Consider the following 15,940-nt stretch of genomic DNA (forward strand, 5'->3'; position numbering starts at 1 on the left):
TGATTAAGGTAAATACATTGTTTGTTCCCAGAATGAGATTTTCACTCTGCAGCAGAGTGTGCGCTGATATGAAACTTCGTCGGCCGCTGGTGGCCGAGCGGTTCTGGCGCTACAGTCTGGAACCGCGCGACCGCTACTGTCGCAGGTTCGAATCCTGCCTCGGGCATGGATGTGTGTGTTGTCCTTAGGTTAGTTAGGTTTAAGTAGTTCTAAGTTCTAGGGGACTTATGACCTCAGCAGTTGAGTCCCATAGTTCTCAGAGCCATTTGAACCATTTTTGATATGAAACTTCCTGGCAGATTAAAACTGTGTGCCGGACCGAGACTCGAACTCGGGACCTTTGCCTTTCGCGGCAAGTGCTCTACTACGCCGGGGCGTGAGTCGTGCTTGGGTAGCACAGATGGTAGAGCACTTGCCCGAGAAAGGCAAAGGTCCGGAGTTCGAGTCTCGGTCCTGAACACAGTTTTAATCTGCCAGGAAGTTTCATATCAGCGCACACTCCGCTGCAGAGTGAAAATCTCATTCAGGAAATATCCCTCAGGCTGTGGCTAAGCCATGTCTCCGCAATATCCTTTCTTTCAGGAGTGCTAGTTCTGCAAGGTTCGCAGGAGAGGTTTTGTAAAGTTTGGAAGATAGGAGACGAGGTACTGGCAGAAGTAAAGCTGTGTGGGCGGGGCGTGAGTCATGCTTGGGTAGCTCAGTTGGTAGAGCACTTGCCCGCGAAAGGCAAAGGTCCCGAGTTCGAGTCTCGGTCCGGCACACAGTTTTAATCTGCCAGGAAGTTACATTGTTTGTTCTCTATCAAAATCTTTCACTTGCTAACTATCCCTATCAGCAGTTAGTGCCTTCAGTAGGTATAATTTTTTATTTAGCTGGCAGTATTGGTGCTCGCTGTATTGCAGTAGTTCGAGTAACAAAGATTTTTGTGAGGTAAGTGATTCATGAAAGGTATAGGTTATGGTTAGCCAGAGCCATTCTTTTGTAGGGATTTTTGAAAGTCAGATTGCGTTGCGTAAAAAAATATTGTGTGTCAGTTTAGTGATGATCAGAATAAGTAAAGAGAGAATTGTCTGAGTACGTTTAGTTTTGCTGAGCTGTTTGAAAATCAATTAACGTAATAGGTTTACCAGCACAGTCATTCATAATTTTTCTAAGGGGACGTTTCGCGGTATATTGTATACTTCTACAGTCACTGAACGACGACACATTCTCGTACACCACAACATCATCAGCAAACCGCTCCTCAACCTGTCGGTCAGGTGATTTAAATATACAGAGAATAACAGTGGTCCAGTCACACTTCCCTGGGCCATTTCTGACGATGTTCTTGTCTCTCACGAACACACTCAGACGAGGACGACGTAATGGATTCCATTACTCGAGAAGTCTTCGACCCACTCGCGAATTTGGGAAGCTATTCGGTGTGCTTCTGCTAACGTTAACTGTCCACAGTGGGATACCTCATCAAACGTTTTACGGAAATCTAGGACTATGGAATCTGCCTGTTGCCGTTCATCCATGGTGCGCAGGATACCATCTAAGAAAAGGGAAAAGTGATTCATGCACGATAGACGCTTTCTAAATCCATGGGGATTTGTGGACGAAAGCTTGTCCCTCTCAAGGAAATTTGTTATATTACGACTGAAAACATGTTCAAGAATTCTACAGCAAACTGATGTTCTGAACTTATTTCCATTCGCTTGGGACGCATCTCCGGGTGACAGATTCGCGATAAATGCAAGATAAGTAAGGGATCCGTGCAGTAGACTACTCTTTGTACATCCGAATTTGGATTCCATAGGGACATGGCGACTTCATTGTTTTCATCTCTTTCAGTTGCTACTCTACGCCAGGGACGCTTATTACTATGTCTTCAATACGGGAGGTTGTGCGATGATCAAACGACAGTATGTTTGCACGGTTCCCCAGTGTGAATGATTTCTTAAACACGAAATTTAGTACTTCAGCTTTCCTTTGCTATCTTCTGTTGTCACACCTCACTGATCAACGAGTCGAAATTTCTAAAGTCGTTTCGAGAAGTGGAAATAAAACTATTATTCACATTGGTGTGTAGAATATATGAGACTGGCGATATACCATCAGAATATCGGAAAAACATCATCCACACAATTCCCAAGATTGCAAGAGCGGAGAAGTACGAGAATTGTCGCATAGTTAGATTAACTGTTCATGCAGCCAAGATGAGGATTAGTTCGGCTTTATAAATGGTAAAGGCACCAAAGAGGCATTTCCTTGATGGAAGCAAGACTGAAGGAAAATTAAGACCCGTGCATAGGTTATTGTTGACCTCGAAAGAATGTTCGACAATATAAGATGGTACAAGATGTTCGAAATCCCGACAAAAATAGAGGTAAACTATAGAGAAAGACGGATGATATACAATACGTACAAGAACCAACAGGAAAAATTAGAGCCGAAGAACAAGAAGGAAGTACTCGGATTAAAAAGAGTGTAAGACAGGGACGTAGTTTTTTGCCCCTCCTGTTTAATAGATACATCGAAGAACCAATGACGAAAATAAAAGTAAGGTTCAAGAGTGGGATTAAAGATCGAGGTGAAAAGATATCAAGATTCGCTGATGAGATTATTATTCTGAGTGAAAGTGATAAAGAATTACAGGATGACCTGAATGAACAGTCTAATGAGTATAGAATAAGGGTTGTGACTAAATCTGAAAAAGACAAATGTAACCAGACGTAGCAAAAATGAGAATAGCGAGAAACTTGACATTAAAATTGGTGATCACGCAATAAACGAAGTTATGGAATTCTGCTATCATGCAATCAAAGTAAAATATGGTGGACGGCATTCGAGACGAAGGGGTGTCCGCTAGTGTCAAACGTTGGTCTTAGTTCGTGGAAGAAATTTGTGTGAATGTACATTGGAAACACTACATTGTATTGGAGTGATTAATGGGCAGTGGGAAAACCGGAACAGAAGAGAATCGATGCGTTTGAGATCTGGTACTACAACAGAGCGCTGAAAATCAGTTGCATTGATAAGGTAACGTGTAAGGAGTTTTTCTGCTGAGTCAGTGAAGAAACGAACATGGAAAACAGTATCGGGAGGAAGGTATGAGATGATAGGACGTATATTTAGGCATCAGGGATTAACCCTCATGGTCTTACAGAGAACCATAGAGGGTAAAAACTGTAGGGGAACGAAGATATTGGCGTAGATTCAGTAAATATTTGAGGAGGTAGAATGCAAGCTATACTCTGACACGTAGAGGTTGGCGATGGAGAGGAATACGTAGCAGGCAGCATCAGATCATTCCCAATAGTGATGACTCAAAAAATAAACACATAAATAACCAAAGCAACAACGTGATAATATGGGTAGAAAACCGATCCTTCCAAGCCCATAGGCACCATGTGGTTTCATAAGGGGATAGTGAAACACGTTCCGTTCAGAACGTAGTGCAACGCTTAGCTGCAGTCGCCATTGTCTTATTGTTAAAGAAGTCTCATTTCAATGCACGTCACCCAGTTGCTACGTGCGCCGAGCAGTAAACAGCGATTACCAAGGACTACAGACTGTAGGGTTCTGCGGAAGTCGTCCAGTCGTCCTGTGTACAAGACTCTGGGGGCAAAACACCTCAAAAAACGCCGCGCTATGGCAGACTACGAGGTAAGCAAGCATTGTCGTTCCGTGTTGTCATGATCTAACTGTCGTCATGCTGACATCCCATACAGACGATAACATTCTTCATATTATAAACAGAGGTGTAAGATACAGATGAAGAACTCAGACAATTATCTCTTTACTATCATTACCCGTATTTCTAGCACGTTTCCTATGGTTGTTTCCTCTGCGAAAGCAACTGTGACTTCTTGAAGCTGGTTTCTCAGAGAACGCTCCGCACTTGTTATAAAAATATTAAAATCTGTTGTATTAGGACGAGCTGATTCCAACAAAAGTTTGTATTTAGCTAGGGTTGCATTTTTAAGCAACTGTTTCCTGCAAAGATCAGAAACAGGGAACACCTCATTTTTACTTTTTGCAAGACTTGGTTCGTTTGCAAGTATTTCATGCAAAATTTACAAGTACCAACATTAATCGAATACTGCAAACAGTTTTAAAAATGAATACTGCAACTAAACTGGAAACAGAAATATTAAAAATCTGTGCTTCTGAATATGTAGAGTTTCAGGATGAAGTTAGACACAACTTGATTAACGAAATATTAAATTTGAACATATAATAGAAGAACTTGGAAGTTTTGGAAAGTTACAAATACGAATGAACATTATCTTCATTTGCATCGCGGTAATATTTTCAACAATGTCTTCATACGCCAGGATAATTGCTCTGACGGTACCTGAACACTGGTGCCATGTCCCAGGAAGGGAAGGTACAAATATTTTTCACCGACATATTCACTTTGTATGGTATGTGGAAGAATGTTACAATACCAAGGCAAGTAAATAATCTGTTATATTTAGCTAAACGTTTGTATCTAGTATATAGCAAAACGATGGTTGACTAGTTTAATATTTTACAATAATTTATAATTTTTTGGAATAAATAAATTATTCAGAGACTGAATTACACATTAAAGTAGCAGAGTGGCAGGCAAAGGTCTGTTGAGTGGGATGAAAAAACGAAGGGTCCCGAATTTACAAACACGCAAGCGTCACTGAACACTCTAAAATGAATAATGAGCTTCTTTCTCTGCAAAATTTGTGACAACACTGCAATGTTTCATTCAGTTTTGTTTGTAATAACATACAAATTGAATATGTCGGTGAACAATATTTAATCCATGCGGTGGTTTCAGCTATATAGCAAACGAATTGAACTGGGGAAGGAAAAACCGAACGCAGACTACTTTAAATCTTTAGGTGACCTCCTGAAAAATTCATTCTATTAGGCAGAGGCACAAATATCATGTACGCACATGAACAATTTGTAGGTTTCAGTCTGAGCCAATCTGTAAACATCGGTAGTCAATAAAACCATGAAGCACTCTGTTCTTCTACTACGTCTTCATCTGTAAATGTTAGTTTACGACTTATACTAAAGATTGTTCAGGAGGAACGTGAATAGAGCATTTCGCTCACGTCTCCCTACTCCTTTGCGAGTCATCAGTGGCTTGACTTGTACGTTGATCATTACATCACATTCTGGAAGAATACGTCTTGTTTACTAGTGAGAGAACAGTCAAGGCTTTTTGGCTGAGGCTTAAGATGTGTGCGTATGTGTGTGTGTGTGTGTGTGTGTGTGTGTGGGTGGGTGGGTGGTTGGGTGGGTGGGTGGGTGGTCGAAGTTACAGTCCCTTTAAGTCTTTGCTGTAATTACCTGCCAACTCTTGGTCGCTACAGCACGCTGCTTTTAACATTTAGTTGGTGAGATGTATAGTTCGTTTGACGTTCCGTGGAACATTTGTGCGATTAATCGTAATGATGTGGAACGAACCATTTTATTTTCGTATTACCAATTCACGTGGTATGATATTCATGACGTAACCACTTACTTGTGTCTGTTTTATACATATGGGAATTAGTAAGCCATACACACCAACATTTTCATACAGCATCTGTGGCATAGAACGCATTTTCAAGGAGAAACCTTTTTAGTTTGTTTTCATACTCAGTTCTTTTGAACGTAACTTACTGTGTATAGTTTGGTAAGTGACAAAAAGCCTGGTGGCAGCATTCATCACCAATTTTTTGAGCTAAAGATTAACGCGGAATAACGAATATCATTTCTCTTCTGATTTTTCGTGATGCACATTATTGTTCCTTCAGAGTAGTAGTGCGTTATTGACAACAAACTTCATGAAGGAATAGATGCACAGCGAATCAGTAGTAGAAGAGAACTATGTATTATTCCCACAGCACACATCTGAGCAATAAAAATTTTCTTTCATGAAGATGGGTTTCCCCAGAGTATTATTCCATACGACATTATTCAATGAAAATACGCAGATCATATTACTTACTGATTTCTCTCTCCCCAAGATTTACGATGGTTCAAAGTGAAAAATCAGCTGAAGTGAGATGTCATAAAAGTTCAAGACCGTGTTTCTTCCCGTTTAAATTCTCATCAAATTGCAAACCTAAAAATTTTGGAGTTTCTGTGCTAGTTACATTGTCCTCACTGGGTGTTACCTTTATCAATAGTGAAATACGTCCGGATGTTGCGCTTTCTAAACTGAGAGTGAGAACATTTGTAGAAAACACTCAGTAATACTTATAAGAACACTACTTATATTTTCTTATGTTACTCTGTTTATGTCAGTATTGATTACAAGACCGGTAATGTTTATTTACATGCCGGTTTAATAGCCTTTATGATTTGTTTGTGAAAAACGCTGGCTAGAAATAATGATATGAGTGTATCACAGAATAGATTAAATTTCATATCAACATTTGCTTCACTATAAATTTTATCACATGTCTCCTCTCATGAACTATTTTCAAACACGCCGATCCTTTTGTCATTAATTATTATGGCTGACTTCCACTTAGCGGACAACCATACCGTAATGTACTCTCTTATTCATCCTAACTGTAAATCATGAGCAGACAGTGCATTTGTTACTGAGTAAACAGTTATTTTCTTGCTTTGAACTCAATCAAAGGAAACATTATTAGTCACGTTTCGACTGTCTTTATCCACCCGTGTTGCAAAAATTACTGAGATTTACTGGTAGGATACAAATAAGGTTCCCACATAATTTTTTCTGTCAGAACCTTTTCGAAAATCTGATATTACCACCGAGTATTAACTACTCGTTTTCTGACATATCACACGGTAAAAAAACCTTATATCACATTAATAGTTCCGTGTTTCCCAGTACTAATTTACATATAATTAAAATTAAAAGTAAACGATTTCTCAGAGATAATTCACAAGGAAACATTTCTACTGGCTGACCTTTATAATATCCACTTATTTCAACATTTTCGCATTTGTATTGTGTGTTTATATATCTAACAAGTTCTTCTTTTACCATTTTCATTCTACATGAGTAATATTTCTGAATCTTTCATATGATCCACTTTGGATTTCTCGATGCATTCTCGTACCGTTTAGGATATCTTCAGTTAGTGGCCCATACTTCAACTTTCTTGTACCTCTTTCTTAAAATAATTTTCTGAAATTAAAAACTTTGGAACTTGTTCCCTCATTATTGGATATCGATAATGTTGTAAACTAATAGTAAACTCACTAGCAGCAGCTACCCTAGCAACTACAATGAAGCACTGTCTCAAAACTGGGTCATTCTACTGTCTAAGGGTGTAACTGTCTACACGCTCGATTGTTGTCCAGCTGGAATGAACACCTAGTTAGCACCTAGTCACTATCCTATATGAATATGTACAGAAGCCAACTGGTCATCGTTTTTTGCGGTGTATTTGGGATGCGTAAGTTCAGTGACTACATAGCTATTGTTGTGAATGAATACAAATTTACTGGATCCCGGTGACGTCTTTTCTTGTTTCGTAACACAGTGTACAACAAAGCACTACCTTCACTAGTAATACGAGCTGTGCAAACAAGTCGCAGTCGCGATAACGTCCCGCGGCGCTTTCGCGACGGTCTCGTTAATCTCTTCCATCGCGGAACTCGTCCGAATTTGCCAATACGTTTACAGATAGAGGTTAAACACTGCGGCACTTTAGACCAAAAAAAAGCGTGAAAACAAAGCATTTAGTTATTTCTAAACGGCTGAGCCTGAGCACAGACTCACAGCTAATTTCGTGAACTTCTTATTTCGGGTTTGAAAAGGAACTGGGTTTGGGCAGCTTGGGCACAAAAGTCTGGGAATGTAGGGGCAAGCAAATAGAAGAAATTGTTATATTTAACAAAGACAATCCATAGAATATAAGTAAATATTCCAGGATTCGAATCAAGAGCAACAGCCAACATGAATAACTTTGTCATAGATATCCTCCATGTAGTGAAATGATTTAAATCATTTAATAAAGACAAGACCTCCGGTCCATATGGGATGCCAGTTAGGTTCTTTCAGATTATACTGATACAATAGCTACATATTTAGCAATCATACACAGTACAACCGCTCGTCCGTTGAAAGATCCGTGCCTAAGAACTGGAAAGTTGCACAGGTCACACAAATATTCAGGAAAGGAAATAGGAGGAATGGGCTGTATTACTGACCCATATGACTAACATCAATTTTGCGATGGTAACGGTTGGAATATTATTGTTTACCCCGAAGAAAATGATTTATTGACAAATAGCCTACACGGATTTAGAAAATACGTATTTGTCAAACAAAACTATCGCATTATTCTCACGAAGTAATGATTGCTATCGAAGTGAGATGTCAAATTGATTACATATTTTTAGGTTTCCAGAAAGTTTTTGAAGCGGTTTCTCACAAGCGTTTTCTAATCAGGCAGCGAGTCAGCAGAGTATCATTTCAGTTGTGCGACAGAATTCGTGATCTCCTGTCAGATGGTTGCTTTCGCTGTTACAATAGCTCCATACTTAGCAACCAAATACAAGAGCTCGTTTGTCGAAAGACCCGTACCCAAGGACTGGAAAGTTACACACGTCACAACAGTATTCAAGAAAGGAAATAGGAGGAATCCGTTGTATTACAGACCCAAATCACTAACTTCGATCTGCAACGTTAACTGACGGAAAGTCGTCGAATAAAACAGAATTAATGTCACACGTTTCTCAATAGTGTTATAGGCTCTCCTCTGTTCCTAGTCTATATGAACGATTAAGAAGACAAACCAAGCAGCATTCTTACATATTTTGTGAATGATGATGATATTTATCGTCTTGTAAAGTCATCAGACGATCAATTGCAAAATGATTTTGACGAAATATCTGCAAGTGCGAAAATTTGTCAGTCGACTTAAAAGAACGAAAAGTTTGAAATCCAGATGAGAACTAAATCAAATCCGCTAAATTTCGGTTACTCGATATATATCACCAAATCTTAAGACCTTGAATTCAGCTAAATACTTACGGATTACAAATACGAATGGCCTAAACTGGACTGCATTTACAATGCTATGGTGGAAGAGAACCAAAAACTGCGGTTTATTGACACAACACTTAGAAAACGGAGCAGGTCTACTAAAGAGAGTGCCTACACTACGTTTGTCCGTCCTCTTGTGCAGTATTGCTGGGCTGTGTGGTATCCGCATCAGACAGCACTGACGGAGAACATCGAAAAAACTCACAGAAGCGTAGATCGTTTTGTACTATCGCATAATTGGGAAGAGAGCGCAACGGATATGAAACGTGGCTTGGGATGGCGAACATTAAAACAGAGTCGTTTTTAGTTGCGACAGGATCTTCTAATGAAACCTCAATCAGCAACTTTCTCGTCCGCATGCGAAAGTTTTCTTTTGGCGGCCACCTACATAGGGAGAATAGATCATCATAATAAAATAAGGGAAGTCAGAGCTCACACGGTAAGATTTAAGTGTTTGTTTAATCTGCGCGCTGTTAAAGAGAGAAATAATAGAGAAATATTTTGAAGGTGACTCGATGAACCCTCTGCGAGGGACTTCATAGTAAACTGCAGAGTAAACAGCTGTAGATGTAGAGCTGTAACACTTCAAGATCTTCCCGTCAACAGCTGAACAGTATCATTCACGTTCTTGGGTAAGAAACCACTGTACACATGGTGAAAAATGGTTCAAATGGCTCTGAGCACTTTGGGACTTAATTTCTAAGGTCATCAGTTCCCTAGAACCTAGAACTACTTAAGCCTAACTAACCTAAGGACATCACACACATCCATGCTCGAGGCAGGATTCGAACCTGCGACGGTAGCGGTCGCGCGGTTCCAGACTGCAGCGCCTAGAACCGCTCGGCAACTCCGGCCGGCACACATGGTGATCCAGCTGCTTCTACCGCTGTCCTTTTTCTGAAATCTGCAGTGCAGTATCCGGTCTTCAGAAACCATTGGCGAGATTTTCATACTTTATCGCACACTAAGAGCAGACTATTAATCCTAGAGAAAATATGAGTACTACCTTTCTTTGTAGGAAATTTCATGTACACTACTGGCCATTAAACTTGCTACAAGAAGAAATTCAGATGATAAACGGATATTTATTGGAGAAATACATTATACTAGAACTGACATGTGATTACATTTTCACGCAATTTGGGTGCATAGATCCTGAGAAATCAGGACCCCGGACAACCACCTCTGGCCGTAATAACGGCCTTGATACGCCTGGGCATTGAGTCAAACAGAGCTTGGATGGAGTGTACAGGTACCGCTGCCCATGCAACTTCGACACGATACCACAGTTCATCAAGAGTAGTGACTGGCGTATTGAGACGAGCCAGTTGCTCGGTCACCACTGATCAGACGTTTTAAATTGGTGAGAGATCTGGAGAATGTGCTGGCCAGGGCAGCAGTCGAACATGTTCTGTATCCAGAAAGGCCCATACAGGACCCGCAACATGTGGTCGTGCATTATCCTGCTGAAATGTAGGGATTCGCAGGGATCGAATGAAGGGTAGAGCCACGGGTCGTAACACATCTGAAATGTAACGTCCACTGTTCAAAGTGCCGTCAATGCGAACAAGAGGTAACAGAGACGTGTAACCAATGGCACCCTATACCATCACGCCGGATGATACGCCAGTATGACGATGACGAATACATGTTTCCAATGTGCGTTCACCGCGATGTCACCAAGCACGGATGCGACCATCATGATGCTGTAAATAGAACCTGGATTCATCCGAAAAAATGACGTTTTGCCATTCGTGCACCCAGGTTCGTCATTGAGTACACCATCGCAGGCGCTCCCGTCTGTGACGCAGTGTCAGGGGTAACCGCAGCCATGGTCTCCGAGTTGATAGTTCATGCTGCTGCAAACGTCGTCGAACTGTTCGTGCAGATGGTTGTTGTCTTGCAAACGTTCCCATCTGTTGACTCAGGGTTCGAGACGTGGCTGAACGACCCGTTACAGCTATGCGGATAAGATGCCTATCATCTCGACTGCTAGTGATACGAGGCCGTTAGGATCTAACACGGCGTTCCGTATTACCCTCCCGAACCCACTGATTCCATATTCTGCTAACAGTCATTGGATCTCGACCAACGCGAGCAGCAATGTCGCGATACGATAAACAGCAATCGCGTTAGGCTACAATCCGACGTTTATCAAAGTCGGAAACGTGATGGTATGCATTTCTCTTCCTTACACGAAGCATCAGAACTACGTTTCACCAGGCAACGCCGGTCAACTATTGTTTGTGTATGAGAAATCGGTTAGAAACTTTGCTCATGTCAGCACGTTGTAGGTGTCACCACCGGCGCCACCTTTGTGTGAATGTTCTAAAAAGCTAATCATTTGCATATCACAGCATCTTCTTCCTGTCGGTTTAAGTTCGCGTCTGTAACACGTCATCTTCGCGGTGTAGCAATTTTAAGGGCCAGTAGTGTAGTTAAATTCTGCTCTGCGCTACGTTTTCGCTGGAGGCGAGGTTATTCAAGAAAAACGTACAAAAGCCACCTCCATCTCCACACTCCTCACCAGTCAGGACTTATAATATGTTGCTGGTGGCACTCACTCTTACAACTGTACAAAAATTACCTACTACTCTAACTATTCTCGATATTCGACCTTTCTTGGTCTTTACTAATTAGATCATTACGCCACCAGCTTAGTCGGCTACTCCGTTAACATTATTAGTTTAAACGTTCCCGTGAGGTAATGAAAGCAAAACTGATTTTTGTCAACTTCACGCGAAATCTAATCACGTTGACAGTTCGATCCTATCTTAACCGGTTCAGGCACAGTAGTTCCGTACTCAGATGCTCTGACGAATACATTGATGTAATTCCTTATTTCATACCGTTAAAATTCACGGAGTAGTTCGGTAAAGTTTGCGCCTGGGTCACTTTTACATTTTCTAAGTATTCGACTCATACGGTAGAGTAGTAAGGCTCGTCAGTTAAGAAGTACTTCGAAGAAAGGCGAAAGTAATGAGAAGCAGCAGAAATGAGAACACCAAGAAACTTACCATCGAGATTGGTGATCACGAAGCAGATGAAGTGAAGGAACTCTGCTATCTAGGCAGCAAAACAACCCATAACGGGCGAAACAAGGAGGACATCAAAAGCACACTAACACTGCCTAAAAGGGCGTTCCTGGACAAGAATAGTCTCCTAGTATCAAACGTAAACCTTAATTTGAGGAAGAAATTTATAAGAATCTACGTTTAGGACACAGCAGTGAATGGTAGTGAAACAGACCAAGAGGAAAACCGGAACAGAAGAGAATGGAAGCATTTGAGGTGTGGTGCTACAGAAGAATATCGAAAATTTGGTGGACTGGTAAGGTAAGGAATGAGGAGGTTCTCTGGAGAATCGGTGAGGTGAGCGATGTATGGTAAATACTGACAAGAAGAAGGGGCATTTGTTAAGACATTAAGGAACAAGCTCCATCGTACCAGATGGAGATGTACAGGGAAAAACCTGCAGAGGAAGACAGAGATGGACTAGATCTAGCAAATAAGGACGTAGGTTGCAAATGGTACTCTGCAATGAAGAGGTTGGCACAAGGATAGGAATTCGTAACGGGCCGCGTCAAACCAGTCAAAAGAGCTGATAACTAAAATAAAAAAAGTGGTAGGAGGGAGTGCCACGAACAACATTCTAGAAAACCTGACCGGTGGGGATGAGCGTGGGAGTGGTGTGGGTCTGGAGCTGGGCGTTTGTACGTCACTTCAGTACATCTTTCTTGAACAATCGAATACTAAGATCTCCAGCGAAAACGTATCCAGAGCAAAACTTAACTACGTTAAATTTACTGCATAAAAGTTCCCTTTCATTTTTTTCTGTTGAACAAATAGTTTGCACATAGTGAGGAAGAGAATATGAAAATTTCGCTCGTGGATTTTGATGGTCAGATAAACATTGTTGGTTGCATAAAACATCAGCGGCGGGAGCAGCCGCATCATCGTGGATATCAAGCAGGGTAATTTAGTGAAGCCAAGCAAAGGACTATAAGAACCATCGAGGGGTAATGTGGGTTTCTCGTACATCATTTTGCAATCGCTTTTACACAAGAGGTCAAGTTGAAATCATTAACCAACTATCAGTCAAAATTCACAGAGTTACGTTAACAACGTCAACATGTTTTCTGTGTTGCGCAGTCCATTCCACAGCTGTTATGAAAAATACCCACGGCACTGTTTTAAGGTTACAGCTTCTGGGAATGTACGAAGTAACCGGCTTGGTACCCTGCCATGAGGGAAACCTAAGCATGGATTAATATGACGAGTTTGCCAATGTGGGTTGTGAGGAGCAGACTGCAGCTATATGAAGCTCCCCTTGTAATAGTTACGTTAAGATTGAATCGAAGAAAAATGAAGAGCCAAAATACTGTGACCATTGCCAATGGTGTGAAGAAATGCCAGCTGCTGGCATTGTTATGGGCAATTGACACGTTTAGCTCTTTATTGGATATAGTAAACGAATCATCTGTTGTACCACATATGCCTCTACTCATTAAGTTTTGAACAATACGTAAGCATTTAATACAGGTAATACGAGTACACTTCAGTATTTAAATCGCATCATCACGCAATATATCAAACCCGTATTCACTCTCTTGCCACACATTCTGCAAACTCCCTGGTGTGAGAGTGTCATTGGCATCTCTGATGCTATGTCACAGTATCAGGAACTGTGGTTTTGTAAACAATATTTTTCACATACCTCCAAAGAAATAAATCTAAAGGTGGTAATGTCAGGTGACCTCAGGCGCTATGGAATTGGGCCGCCTCTGCTAGTCAACGTCAACTTTTTATGGTATTTTAAGTACGAATCCAATCTCACATCAGTTACGTTTTATTGTCAGACGCTCGTTTTGCTATGAGAAGTAATTTTTGGAAATTTTTAACTAATGACTGCGCATGCTGCAATTTAATCACCACATTGGCGACAATGGCTTAATATGTGCTCTAGCTAAAGTGCCCTCTGTTAGCATTAGTCTCTTGTATAAATAACAGACGCATTCAGAGTATTACCAGAACGTACCATGTACTCACATGTTTAACTTGACGATGATTTACATCAGAATATTTTAATTGTATGTATGGCTGCTATACGTGGTTATAAACATTTTATAACTTTATATTTTATGTTTCACTAAGACCTGTTAGATTTAGCGTTAACTTATTGAACTTGTCTCTTACACAATGCTTATCTTTGTAACGCATCCGAGAATTGCAGTATTCTGAAACCGGTAATAAAGTGTAAGAAATCTGCGTAATCAAGGTTGACTTGTGAAAATAAAAATAAAGTTTTGGGAAGGATTGATTAAGAAAATCGTGGACTTCTAGAGCCCCATAAGTGGAAGCGCCATCTTGCTGAAAGCTAATAGTGTCTTGCAAATTCAGCAACACATGTAGGTAAAAATATCCCTTAAATTGCTTTCAAGGAAGAAAAATGGGCCAGTCACTCGATCCTACATTAACCGTCCCGAATGTGTTCTTCTAAGGCAGAGGATTTCCTGATACCCAGATCCGGACGTTATGGCAGTTAACTGAGCTACAAACATGAAATGTAGCCTCATAGGAAAAAACACACACTCTTCAAGAAATCGTTGTCCTCATCCAAACGATTCAGCATGTCCATTGCAAATTGTTCACGTATTGGGCGATGAGCTGGTTGTAACGCCTGAACAGTTTGGACCTTGAACGCATACAATTTAAGACGTTTGCGAACCACTCTATGCACTGTTGAAGTTCCGGCTAAGCCTATCTAGTCGATTTCTGCGGCGACCTCGTGAATGCGGTTTGAACTGCCTGCACGGTGTCGTCCGAAACAGAGGGCCTGCCGCTGCTGTCTGTTTCTTAAGCGACCTCGCTGCTAAAAATGTTTCCATCCATGTTCTCATTAATTTGACTTTCGCTGCACAATAATCGGTGACCTAGTTTGTGTTATCTCTCTTATGGGGAAAGCCATGTTTACGATATTGGTCACACGGCTCTCCTGGTGGCGAATGTGTTGAATGAGACACAGCTGTACAGGAACTTCATTGTTCCCTAGTAGACCTGTACCAAAAACCAAACGTTACCGAGACAAACATAATTAATATTTAATGTTTAAATCATGGTAAACATTTACGGACACCCTGTATACCCAAGGATGAAAGGCAGACAGGCAATGATAGCATCGGCGATCCGGACAGTGAAAGGGCTAACCCAGTGACCTCCAGGGCTTTGACAAAGGGCCGATGACGACACGGCAGCTGGAAACCAGCCTCACGAAAATGGCGAAGCTCATAGGCTGTTCGCATGCAGCTACAGTGAGCATCTATGGAAAGTAGTTGATGAACTGTGAAATCACGAATAGGAGAAAAGATTTTGGACGTCCTCCCATCATCACAGAACGCTGAAGCCGGGGGCGTCCTTCTGTGTAGGAGGCCAGGCGGTGATTTGTGGTAAATATAATGACGGGGTACAACGCCGGTACAGTCACAAGTGTTTCAGGGCACACATTTCAGCGCACACTGTAGTACTATCATGGGCAAAAGTATCCGAACGATGTAAATTGCGATCCTCCTGATTTGCATGCAACCAACATAACGTAGCTGTCTAGCGGGTCCTCTAATCGCTTTGCGGTACAGTCGTTCGATTATACAAAATGGATACCACGAAAGACCGCTAGACAACACCGTTCTTAAGGCAATCAGTGCGATGTAACATCACACCATGATACTGCAACAACTAGAAAAACATGTAATTAGAGATGAGTTAGTCCTTAACGCTTGTACATGTTATAAGGATTTTCAAAAGCGTTACCATCTCATTACAATCTGAAACAACTAACTATGGAACATAAACTATGTATCAATCCTTAAACATAGTAAATGTTTGCATGAACAAGATATTCTGAGACAATGTCTGGACTAATAAAGGCCTATGACAGTTCCAAGTATTTTTCCTC

The 15,940-nt window shown here is 41.1% G+C and overlaps 1 protein-coding gene across 1 annotated transcript in view; it reads left to right on the top strand.

The window, feature by feature from the left end:
* The first annotated feature begins 3,609 nt into the window (after nucleotides 1-3,609).
* The window catches only part of LOC126474039 (solute carrier family 22 member 7-like), a 151,606-nt gene continuing 139,275 nt past the window's right edge, over nucleotides 3,610-15,940 (top strand). Inside the window, exon 1 of the mRNA XM_050101449.1 lies at nucleotides 3,610-3,651. Coding sequence (XP_049957406.1) covers nucleotides 3,637-3,651 — 15 coding nt within the window. The 5' untranslated portion in view covers nucleotides 3,610-3,636. The remainder of the gene's footprint in view (nucleotides 3,652-15,940) is intronic.

The sequence above is a fragment of the Schistocerca serialis genome, chromosome 4, assembly GCF_023864345.2.
Source record: "Schistocerca serialis cubense isolate TAMUIC-IGC-003099 chromosome 4, iqSchSeri2.2, whole genome shotgun sequence".
In the NCBI taxonomy this organism is placed as follows: Eukaryota; Metazoa; Arthropoda; class Insecta; order Orthoptera; family Acrididae; genus Schistocerca; species Schistocerca serialis.